Below are 12,630 nucleotides of genomic sequence, written 5' to 3'. Positions count from 1 at the left end.
AACAAAAAATTCAACGTTTTCATCCCCTTCCCCCTTGGTGTCGCCCAACGACCCCAGAAATACGATTGAAACTAGTAGACCCTAATACAACTAAGCTTAGTCGCTCATCTAACGACCTTCAAATTCTAGCACTGGAGACCATTAATGCCTTCAAGCCCAGAGCTATTTTTGCATATGCTGATGGGTCGGCATTAATAGATTCTGGAAGAGCAGGCTATGGAGCCTAAATCGACTTTCTTGGCTCTTAGTAAAAATCTTTGGACCATGTGGTAGTGTTTGCATTTTTGATGCGGAGACCATGGCAGTCTGTGAAGTCTTAAAGGTCATTGACTCTCAACTCGGCAGGGGACATTTGAGGGCAACACAGATTGTTGTGGTCACTGACTCAAAATCTGTACTACAGGCTTTGCAAAGCACTGGACCATGCCCCCCCCCTCCCCAATATCGACACTGTCATTGTGATAGTAAGTGTATGTGTTTTGCGTGGCTGGTAGTGCAGTGCGTGTGCCTGTGTATGAAATGACCAGTGGACCTTGAGTGTACATGCTTGAGTGAACAGCAGTGTGTCAGGGACTGTGTGTAAAAGGAAGTCAGAGTATAGAGAACAAGTGGCTGGAGAAAAGAGCATAAATAAGGACGAATAAAATCATTGTGTTTATTGAAGCTCGTGTTGTTTTAGTCTATTACAGTCATCATGGCCTCACATAACATAAAAACACGCTATGGCACCCCTGTAATAATGCAGTGGGTACCGAGTCACATAGGTGTGACTGACAACACTATTGCAGACTCCATGGCCCACAAGGGAGGGCAAATTCCACCAACTGAACAGGCTGTAAGTTTTCATCAAGCCCTGGCTATAATAAAAAAAAAAAAACAGAAATGGAAAAGTGGTTTGAGTGCTGGGACAAGTCCCAAAAAGCCCGTAAAGTCTGGGAGCGCATGAGACGCCCTGACCGCACTTCCCCGTGGTGGAGGCTGTCCAGGACCCGAGCAAGCTATTATAGCACAGTGCAGGACAGGCCACTGTCATTTTGGCTCATATTTCTCACGGCTTTGGCCAAATTTCGATTCACTGTGCCCCTGCTGCGGGGAAGAAGAGGAAACCGTGCCTCATATTCTGTTTGACTGCCCCAGACTTGCTGATCTCCGCCTCGACTGGGAAACCAAAAATTCTCAACCTGTATGTTGAAATATACGCTCTAAGCAAGACAGCAGGGTTTCTGTCCAGGGCTTTTGCAAGAGAGGATTTAAGCCTCTCAAGCCCTCACTCAAATGGAGTTTGATGATGATGATGATGATGAACTTTCGACAGCTATGCTGAGACAGACACCTATTCCGTATGGGGGTGACCGTATGCCGATAGTCGATCTTTTTTGGCAAGCTTAAGGGGTACGGCGTAACAATAGGTTCTCCCTTCGAGGAAGCGCCATTTTGCCTTCACTGGCATAGAGGAAAGCGGCTTGTGGCAGATGGCCTCTGTAAGAGACAGCACGGTGGTAGCGGGACACACATTTGAGACTCAAAGAACTGCCCTTTCCGAAGACTGGTTCAGGTGATGAAAAGAAAATAGACTCCCCCCCCCCTTTCACCTCTGCGGAAAACGGATTTGCCTTTAATTCCGTGTAGTCACTGACATCAACATAGTGCTTGAAGACACTCGCCCTATTTACAACTTACTTTTTAATACAATGATTGTTTCTTTGTTTTTAAGCAACATTTTTGTATTAACAAAGGAAATATCCATTAAAAAATTAATTGCTTCCGTTTATTAGACAATGTTGTGTAAAAGTAGTTAATCTATAATTCATAAAATATTTTTTATTCTTTTATTATGTTTCACAATATTAATTTGGTAAGAATTCTGAAAAATCTACGTCTACATTAAATGTAGCATTTAATAGTTGAAGACAAAACAACATAATATTGATATTTTATTGCATAAAAACTGTCGGCCAATCGTTACCGTACACTCACGACTCTCCAGTATCACCAGGACACTAAATGACTATAGACTATTATTGATAGACTACATGGAATCATCGAGATCAGCGGTGGACTGGCTATACGGGGCATTCGAGCAAAAGCTGTGTGGGCCTGCATCCAATATAGTGGGTCCGCCGCCGAATGGGCCACTTTGAATGACAGTAAGTCTGTATACGGTTATGTCGTATTCCGTTAATCTAAGTAAAGTAGCAATTATACATAAAACACGGAACCATAGGCCTAATCTTCAAATACAAAAAACGAAACCTAATATAATACTCAGAAAGACACAAAGATAAAGGCACATTCCTCGTTCCATATGCTAGGTCAAATTTGTACAAATGCTCCTTCTTTCCTAGTGCTATTAGAGCATGGAATGGGTTGCCAGAGCTAGCTAGGAAGACCAATGACTTGGCAGAATTAAAGTCATTGGTTAACACGCATGACTAGATGCATGACACGTAGGACGTAATCATCTTCTTTTTTTGAAGTAACGTCTGTACTTTATGAGATAAGATAAGATTGATGTCTGTTGATAGAGACGTTGAAGAAATCAATTTGAACACCATCAAAAAAGATCAGCGAGTAGCTTGTTAATGCTTACGTTAGAAAGAACTATCATGTCGCTTCCTTGTAAGTGTTATGAGTTACTCTTTGAGTAATATTAAACCATTTCTAATTCATATAATACAATTTTCTATGTCAAAAAAGAACATAAAAGTAAAATGCTATTTAACCTGGTTAGGCCAATAATAGGCCCTCAAACATGAGAAAACATAAAGAAACTGGAACATACACAAAATAGAGCAGTGAGATTCATAACAAACGACTATTCTCATTTGACTGGAGTCACATCTTTAGTAAAATCACTAAATTTAAAAAGCCTTAAGATAAGATTTCCATTAAGATTGGGCTTGGATTGTAGATTTATTTGCTCACATCGAGATTTCATATTGCCTTTGAGGCTATCTACTTCTAAGCCTACTACAGTAACTGTGTATGCAAGCCAACCAATACGTAATAAGTTTTCCATTGTCTACCAAACTTTACATATTATGGAGAAATACTACAAATGAATACTCATCATATGGTACGCAAATAAGAAAGGATATGACCGATGTTGGCACCCAGTCCTCAGGCCTATCATCAGTTTAAAGCAGGGCCTGCATTAGACATAGGCAAACTAGGCAGCCCGCTAGGGTCTCTGATTAGTCAGGGCCACGCACAGGACTCACAGAAAATATTTTTTATATAGAAATTAGATTTTAATTGTTCTGATGGTTCAAAAAATGGCTAAAATTTGGCTTCTCAGAATCCAGAGGGGTGCAAGTGCACACCTTTGCCCCCCCCCCCTTGCAGGCGCCCATGGTTACGTGCTAAGTGGACACACGAACCCAGCATTCTACAGCATTCGCGACACATTGATATTAATGCACGATTCTACATCTTAGTGACCAGCCCTATGTGTAATATTAATACTCGTCAACCCTAACGTTTACACCAACCGAATGTACAGACCTTCAAGACTTTATCATATTCCAATGTCAGGCCTTTGGATCGAGACTTACAAGACGATGCGAAGAATTTTCCTGAACATTAATTTATTCAACTCTTCAATGAATGCGGATATAACCCAAGACGTCTAATCCATTCAAGATAAATATTTCTCGTTCTCTAGCCAAATTAATTTTTTTTTTCTGCTTGAAAAATTATAACAGTCTAAGTAGAGTTTTCCCGGTGCGGCCAACGAGCTAGTAATTCTTTTTTCAGCTATTGAATGTTCAATATCTAGAAAAATCGTTAGAGCCGTCTTCTGAGATCTGTGTCCAGGTTCCACCTAGAAGGTTTATGTTTCCACGAAGATATGAGATGAGGTATTGTAAAAACACGAATCATTTTTTTAAAGAAGGAACCAAATAGTTAATTAAATAGTTGTAATTAATGTTGTTTGATATCGAAAATAAAAGTAATACGTCTGAAAAACATGGCTTTAAATGTTGAGTTCTCCCACTTAGATACTTTTTTAAATGCAATTTTTTTTTATTTCGCTTGCTCTATTCTGGCTAGTAACACTCTATTTTGATACATTGCAGCACTTTTGATCGAAGTAAAAGTTTGATCTTTTGTCAGTTTTCCACACTGTCAGCAACGAAACAACGCAAAATCTGTAATATAACAAACCCAACCAGTTCGCATGTCTGGAATAAATACCATTTTGTCTCATGTATTTATAGTTTGGAGCTGCAACGAATATATTGTAGCAGGTTTGTTGTTTATATAAGCAGTACATTGTAGAATATATTATATTGAAGGTATAAATTCGCATTTTATAATAACAAAATAAGAAAGACAATATTAAAAAAAAATGTAAATATTTTCAGAAAGAAACACTGTTTCATCTTCTAAGCAGGACCTTTAAAAATGTTTTCTGTTTCATCTTCTAGCAGGACCTTTACAAATGTTTTCTGTTTCATCTTCTAGCAGGACCTTTACAAATGTTTTCTGTTTCATCTTCTAAGCAGGACCTTTAAAAATGTTTTCTGTTTCATCTTCTAAGCAGGACCTTTACAAATGTTTTCTGTTTCATCTTCTAAGCAGGACCTTTAAAAATGTTTTCTGTTTCATCTTCTAATCAGGACATTTAAAAATGTTTTCTGTTTCATCTTCTAAGCAGGACCTTTACAAATGTTTTCTGTTTCATCTTCTAAGCAGGACCTTTACAAATGTTTTCTGTTTCATCTTCTAATCAGGACATTTAAAAATGTTTTCTGTTTCATCTTCTAAGCAGGACCTTTAAAAATGTTTTCTGTTTTTCAGAGAAACGTCTACGACAATATCGAATTAATTTAAAAAAAAAAAAAAGACATTTCCAAACGCAATATTCTTCTTGTTCTTTTTGGTGAGAACGGTTGAATCTATCCCGACACATATTATTATGTTGACGCGTTTTGCGTAAACAAAACAGTTCGCGATAAGACGTGCTACATACCAGGAACACAGTCGTGTAGCTAGGGATTTGGGGGTCCCGTGAGGCTCGACTTCTTTAGAGGCCCCTCAATTTTGACATTTGACATCATGACATGAGATAATGGAGTAATATTTAATATAAAAAAAAATTTGGAACAATCATTTAGGGGGGGGGGGGATTTTCAAATTTGGACCCTCTTCCTCCCCCACCCTAGCTACGCCACAGCAGGAACATGATCATACGACAATCTTGCCCAGTACAAACGTGCATTAGCTGATTTTCACTAAAATGTCCCTCTCACATTAGTATTGGCTAGTCTGCTGCTACATCTTTCTTTTTTTAGACTTAATTGGGCATGCGCACAAGTCCGCCTCAACCTTTTTTTTTTTTTTTTCACAAATCTTATATCAGCTGACTCTGAATATCAGCTGACTCTGAATATCAGCTGACTCTGAATATCAGCTGACTCTGAATATCAGCTGACTCTGCCTGGTACAAACTTTGTACACGTTATTTCTTTCATTTCCCATTCTCGGATCAAGTTGAAAATTTGCACAACTTTTTATTGTCAAAGACAACACACAGGTCAATAAAAAACAACAACTAATTAGTTAATTAATTAGTGGCAATTGTCAGATACGAAGAAAATAATTATTGAAATAATAATTGACGCCGATGGGTGTTCCCATGAACATAACATAAAGTGTTTATTCAAAAATAAAATTAGTATGGTAAAGAGTAGTGATAATCGATTCTGTAGATAGTCACCAATAATTAACAATATTTGAAAAACTATAGCTGAACAGGACCTCAGGCTTTACTGAATTTACTCAGGAGTTATAATAAAAAGAATGGGTTTTAGTGGTGAAGTAGCTTGAGAGTCTTCTATCAGCATTCAAAAAAAAAAAGTAAAGTTTCCCCTTCAGACCTTATGATCTATGGGCAGATGATGCAAAGGTCATCTGTTTCTGTGGCCCAAGGTTAACGAGGGTGTCATGTGGCCAGCAGAATGACCAACCACTTTTAGTTTTCCCCAAATAATGTCAGGTACCCATTAGAGCTGAATGGACCCAGAGGCGCCCAAAGATTCCAGTCTTTAGGATTTGAACCCGCGACCTCCGGTTCGGAAGCCAAGCTCTTTACCACTCAGCCGCCGCGCCTCCATCAGCCTTCATCTACATAAATATCAAATCATTAACTGCTTCTAGTACAGGTTCTTCAATTCTTGGGTCATCCAAAATTGCTTCACCTTCTTAAAAGACACAGTGACACTGTCACTGGCCGGGTCCAATAGCGGCCATATGGGGTGGCAAGTGCGGCAACCGCCCCAGGCCTCGCGCCTGAGAGGGAACCCGCGATCGTAGATTTCCTTGTCATCTTCAGCTTCGCAATACAGATCAGTTCTCATTATCTAGGACTTGTTACATTGTTACACAATATTTTGGACGCTTTCCCGGCATCTGTATGATACCATACAAGCTCTTAAAATACATTTTTGGTTTCAAATACCGTTCAGTTTCTGCAAAGACAGCATCTTATGACCTGACGATTCTACGAGGTTAGCATTGTTTAACAGCTCACCTTAGCATCAATAAAAACAAGTAGCCGTAAGCGACCAATTAACATAATTTATTTCGTAAATAAACGACATCCAATCGGATTTGAATAGGAAAACGTGAAGTGATCAAGTTTGAACCAATCAAAGTGGGATTATTATTTCTACATGAAAGTCATAGGCTATTTTCCTTGTTGTAACATTAATGCAACTTTTGAAAATTGATTCTTTTTAAAATGAAAATTTATAAAATTAATAAAGAACTATAGTGTTTTCTTGACTTTCCGAAACCGCCTGCGAAATTAAAATCTCCGCGGTATTTAATTTCATTTCACTATTCATAAACACAAGACCAATCATTATATAACGAATGGTCTTGATATACATCGGGTGGCTGTTAGAAAACATATGTACTAGCCAATAAGAATATGGGAGTGTATTTTTTTCATTATTTATTTTGAAAACCCGTGGTATAACCATTCCGCGAAAGTCGGAATTGTGAACTATTTGGTCATTGCCAGTGTTCTGGTTCTCCTTCGTAATTAATAGTTCCTTTCTGACGCCAGCGTGCTTAGCAGAAAGTATTATTATCTAGTTTATTGATTTTTCATGCAAAATGTTTCAGAATCATTAGTTAGATTTATTAACCTTAAAAGGCGATATCTTTCGTGCAGAACAATCCTAATACACTAAATACAGTATGTAATTAATGAAAGGCCTATAGTACAGTACCTACGTAACGTACTATGTTTAGCACCAAAAATAAGGCTTACAGTTTTAGAGGCAGATGAACCCGTTAGCGTGATATGGTACGGTATATATAGGTTCAGGGCCCCGGATATGACTCTTGCCCAGGGCCCCGCGCTCTGCTAAGGCCCCATTAAATGTGGATAGGTGACAATGGTTATCAACTACAAAATGAACATCTGACATTGGACACACCGTATTAAAGTCAACGACATGGCCTCCTGTTACAAGTTACGGGCCTACTAAGGCCTCCAGTTACAAGTTACGGGCCTACTAAGGCCTCCTGTTACAAGTTACGGGCCTACTAAGGCCTCCAGTTACAAGTTACGGGCCTACTAAGGCCTCCTGTTACAAGTTACGGGCCTACTAAGGCCTCCTGTTACAAGTTACGGACCTACTAAGGCCTCCTGTTACAAGTTACGGGCCTACTAAGGCCTCCTGTTACAAGTTACGGACCTACTAAGGCCTCCTGTTACAAGTTACGGGCCTACTAAGGCTTCCTGTTACAAGTTACGGACCTACTAAGGCCTCCTGTTACAAGTTACGGACCTACTAAGGCCTCCTGTTACAAGTTACGGACCTACTAAGGCCTCCTGTTACAAGTTACGGACCTACCAAGGCCTCCTGTTACAAGTTACGGACCTATTATGGCCTCCTGTTACAAGTTACGGGCCTACTAAGGCTTCCTGTTACAAGTTACGGGCCTGCTTGACCCCTCAACAAACTACACTCTGGTCATTCTCACATGTGACAAATCAAAGCATTGAAGATTCATTCACAAAGGAGGTCTCTTGGAGTCGTCCAGATAAAAGGTTACATTAGTAAGTAGAATAGAAAAAAATAAGTATGAAGATACTGGCAGTAATGAATACATTTTGTTTTATACAGTTAAAAAGGAGATAAATCTTGCAGTATTGAGAACTATATCAATAATTATGTGGTTCTTTCCCTTATATAAGCTTTTTAAAAGAACTTTCGAACTTTCTTACAAGACTCTACGTTGTAGACGCTAGGAGGATGGATTTCTGAAGTTCAGAACGCAGAAAGCTCTTGGTGCCCACACACACTCCCAACCCCCCCTCAAACCCCATTGGGAAGCTTACAGCTATTTGGATTTGAGACTTATTGCAAATATTTATGCTAAGAGCCATTATGAAGTCATTCAATTTAAGTGCCACATTAGTAGTTTTAGTTACAAAGTTACTCCCGTCGCCTTCAGTTAGTTGTGTTTCTATTAACTTTGTACTAAGCACCGCTTGTCATCACTGCCCAGGAATGAACTCATCCACTGCAGGCCAATACTTCATAGTACAGGTCTATGGGCTACAGAACACAAGCGTCATCCACGCAACCGCATTCACCATCTCCACGAGCAACTTCACCGTGTCTTTGACAGGCAGCAGGTTCGATCACTCTCTCAATGAGACGAGGGGAGTAAGTCAGTACCAGCCAGCCAGGTTCCAAATCAACCAGACCTACTTGTAAGTACCAATACAGGTTTACTCCATCTTGGCGTACTTTGTTTTGACTCTCTAAAGAGGGTAGGGCCCCAACAGTACTTCTCCATTGGACTCTAGGCTATTCTCCTAAGTAGGGATCGTCCTCCCGTCTTTGGTTCTTGTTCCAAGTATCTCCTTCGTGCTTGCTTTGTCAGCCTCTCTCTCCCTCTGGGGGGTTTCATCCCAGAGTCTGCTTAGCATTTTTCTCTATTGTTTTTTTTTTTTGGTTCATTGTATTCTCAATCCAACTCACTTTGTCTGACAGGTAAAAAAGTTTGTTAACGTTAATTCTCCCACACACAATCTCAGATCAAGCGGAAATTGTGCACCATTATTTCTTTTACATGACAACACAAGAATGAATAAAAAAAAATTAACCAATTAGTTAATTAAAAATTTTTATTGATTATTTTATTTGGTATCGAACAAGGGAAAGAAATTGTACTTGATCGATGTGGTGGTATAAGTTGAATACTTTATACTCTGTAGCGAGAAATAAGTCACCGCTTTAAAGTTTGAGCTAGCTGTTTCTAATTGTGCACCACATATGAACATCTGTTCAACACTTTGACCGAATTTCAGTTGCCATTCAATTGGCATGTGTGGGACGCTGGTGTTTCGAGGGAATGAGAACTTTGCGCTCGACCTGTTGAATGTCTACGCCTACAAGAACGCAGACGCAATGCAGGTTATTCCAGTGGCTGGCTTTGGTACTCACTATATCGTCATGACGATCGGGTAAGAAAAAAAAACAAAATGAAACAAATAAAACAAAAAATGAAACAAATAAAACAAATAAAAACAAATGACACAAATAAAACAAATAAAAACAAAAATCAAACAAATAAAACAAATAAAAAAAAAACAACAAATGAAACAAATCAAACGATGGGTTATGTGAAGAAATCACTGACACATTTTACCCAGCTAAAAGCCTCTCACTCGGTCTGTCCGTCTTGCGGTGTCGGGTACAAATGTTGCATACGTTATTTCTTCCACGTCCCATTCTCGGATCAAGTTGACGCCTTGCCCAATTATTCATTATCTACGACAACACACGAATCAATCAAAAACTCAACAAGGTAATTTAATCAATAAGTAGTAATTAATTAATTGTCGTATATGAAAATGTACTAATTTGGCGGCGAATGACCCATGACAATAATCACGCACAGTCACACCCCTATAATCAAGCAGAGAACTAGGTCATTCGCTATCATTTGTTAACTAGCAATAGACTAATAAAACCTTCTAGTTTTATAAAGCTTATATCAAAATCAAATCACCCTGTCTGTCTGTCTGTCTGTCTGTCTGGTCAAATGTGTGTACACGTTATTTCTCCCACACCCCGTCCCGGATCAAGTTGAAATTTTTGCGCGCGTGTATCTAGACTAGGTCTTACAGAGTTCTAAATAATGTCGATCTAACCGACAAATATTAGCACAAGTCTGCATTGCCCTTTGGTCGACTTAGTACCATCGTACGTTCACTCAGCTGATAGTGTCAGAATCACTGACTATGTTGATATAGATATAGAGTTACTATATAGATTACATATAGAACTAGATCTTAAAAGTTTTAATTTAGTTCTAGACACTTATATAATGAAAGTACCAATAAATTATTGAACAATTATGCATCACGAGAAAATCACGATCTCGAAACTCGGTTTGAGATTTAATTTTTTTTAAAATAACTTAATGATAATTAATTAATTAATGAATTGTTCGTCATTTATATAAACAATTAATTTTAATACATTTTTAAAATATTTTATTTTATCTTAAGTTGTATAATGGAGATATTCCCTATTTAAATAATGTATTTTTAAAAATCTTTCTCTTGTTATTGTGTTTGATACCAACAATGGAGATTAATCCTTCTGTATTCACAGAGATACCTAAATATTTAGGGTCTTGGAGTCTTTGATAATTGTACACGTTATTTCTCTCACACCCATTCTCGGATCAAGTTGATACTTTTAACAAATTATTTATTATTCCTAAAAAGAAATCAACGAATCAATTTAAAATGTAACTAATTAGTCAATTAATTATTGGCAATTAATTATTTTGTTTGATATGAAATAAGGAAAATAATTTCTACATTATTGAGAAATAAAGTTGTAAAAAAGGAGTTATTCCCCTTAGATAACCTTTGTTTTCAAACAATTATTATTATAGCTTTTATATAGCGCTACTTTCATGCTTATAGCATGCTCAGAGCGCTTTTGGTCCAATCTCATTTGTGGACCAGTGGGGGGAAGGGGTATCTAGGAGTTGGTTTTCCATGCTGCCTTTAGGCGCTCAGTAAACACAACTCTGCCCGAGTCGGGTGTCGAACCTCGAGCCCCTTTCTAGGTAGCCAAGCCAAGCCAAGTTCAAGCGCACTTGGCCTCTCGACCACGCTTCCCACAGTTTTTAAAAATATTCTAGCTGTCAGGACCAATTGCGAATTTGTAGTCCTTGACTGCAAAAAGTATTTAAGTCTTCGGCAGTGACTCGACCTTGTATTCGTCTCCGGCATGTAGTGCAGAATACACATATCTCCATTCTTAGCATAATAGTATACGCCATACGCCTCAACTTAAAACATTAAGAAACTAGAACAGACACAAAATAGAGCAGTGAGATTCATAACAAACGAATATTCACATTTGACTAGAGTAACACCTTTAGTAAAATCAGTAAATTAAGAAAGCCTTCATGATAGACGACTCAAAAGTAAAGTAGCAATTATACATAAAACACTGAACCATAATCTTCAAATACAAAAATATAATCTAGTAAAATGCGCAGAAAAGACGCAAAGATGAAGATACACTTCTCGTTCCATATGCTAGGAGAAATTTGTACAAGTTCTTTCTTCCCTAGTGCTATTAGAGCATGGAATGGGTTGCCTGAGCTAGCCAGGAAAACCAGTGACTTGGCAGAATTTAGGTCATTGGTTAACATGCATGACTAGATACATGACGCGTAGGCGCGGCGTAGGACATAATCATCTGTTTTGAAGTAAAGTTTGTATTTTATAAGAAGAAGAAGATAAGCGATCAGTTTGACTCGACGATAACAAGTCCTCGGACATTGAAGGCCTTCGACAGTTTTAAGCAGGGGCGTAACTAGGGATTTGGGGGCCCGGGGGGATTGACCTCTTTGGGGGCCCCTTGCATTTTGACATTCGACATATGACATGAGATAATGTACGCAAAAATATATAAGCCCCAAATCAAATTGGTTGAGTATATCAGTAAACTTAACAAAAACTTATCATCAAGACTTTTAATGAATAATATCGTAGTTTATTAGTTAAATAATGCACAAGTGACAAATCTAAATTGATATCGCTTCACGTCGTGCATTCTGTGAAGCAAAGACATCTATAACATCAACTACATCGATACTTTCTAGTATTTGTGACTTCACTGACATTAATTAAAGCCACGATAAGCCTTTCTTGCGTCATTGTGCTCTTTAGATAGTTTTTGATGAACTTGAGCTTTGAGAATGATCTCTCACATGACGTAATGGAAGTGGCCTGAGTTAGCGTTATTCGGAGGAGGTTGCAAAGTTTGAGCACACGTAATTCCCATATGAAGCCTGTTTCCTCAATATGTCTATTGGTGATTGTATTACTGGTTTGTTGATGAAAAGTGCTCGTGCATCAATGACATCATTGAAAAAGCGATTTACCATTTATTTCATCATACAAACAGTTAAAGTAGTACAGTTTGTCATAAGCGTGTCTTCATCTAACAGGTGTCTTCGTTCAAGAAGAAACCCAAAGGTATCCATTTTCTTTCCAGCCTTTGGAATCTGCCCTTCATCTCCATATGAAATCTGTCCAGCACTTCTGTCGCAACACGTTTGAATTGCAGT

The 12,630-nt window shown here is 38.4% G+C and overlaps 1 protein-coding gene across 1 annotated transcript in view; it reads left to right on the top strand.

The window, feature by feature from the left end:
• Positions 1-1,772: 1,772 nt before the first annotated feature.
• LOC106072740 (uncharacterized) overlaps positions 1,773-12,630 on the top strand; it is a 74,596-nt gene continuing 63,738 nt past the window's right edge. Inside the window, exons 1-4 of the mRNA XM_056017868.1 lie at positions 1,773-2,147; positions 4,080-4,250; positions 8,530-8,737; positions 9,338-9,493. Coding sequence (XP_055873843.1) covers positions 4,181-4,250; positions 8,530-8,737; positions 9,338-9,493 — 434 coding nt within the window. The 5' untranslated portion in view covers positions 1,773-2,147; positions 4,080-4,180. The remainder of the gene's footprint in view (positions 2,148-4,079; positions 4,251-8,529; positions 8,738-9,337; positions 9,494-12,630) is intronic.

Source organism: Biomphalaria glabrata, chromosome 18, assembly GCF_947242115.1.
Source record: "Biomphalaria glabrata chromosome 18, xgBioGlab47.1, whole genome shotgun sequence".
In the NCBI taxonomy this organism is placed as follows: domain Eukaryota; kingdom Metazoa; phylum Mollusca; class Gastropoda; family Planorbidae; genus Biomphalaria; species Biomphalaria glabrata.
This window is presented reverse-complemented; position numbering and strand designations above follow the sequence as displayed.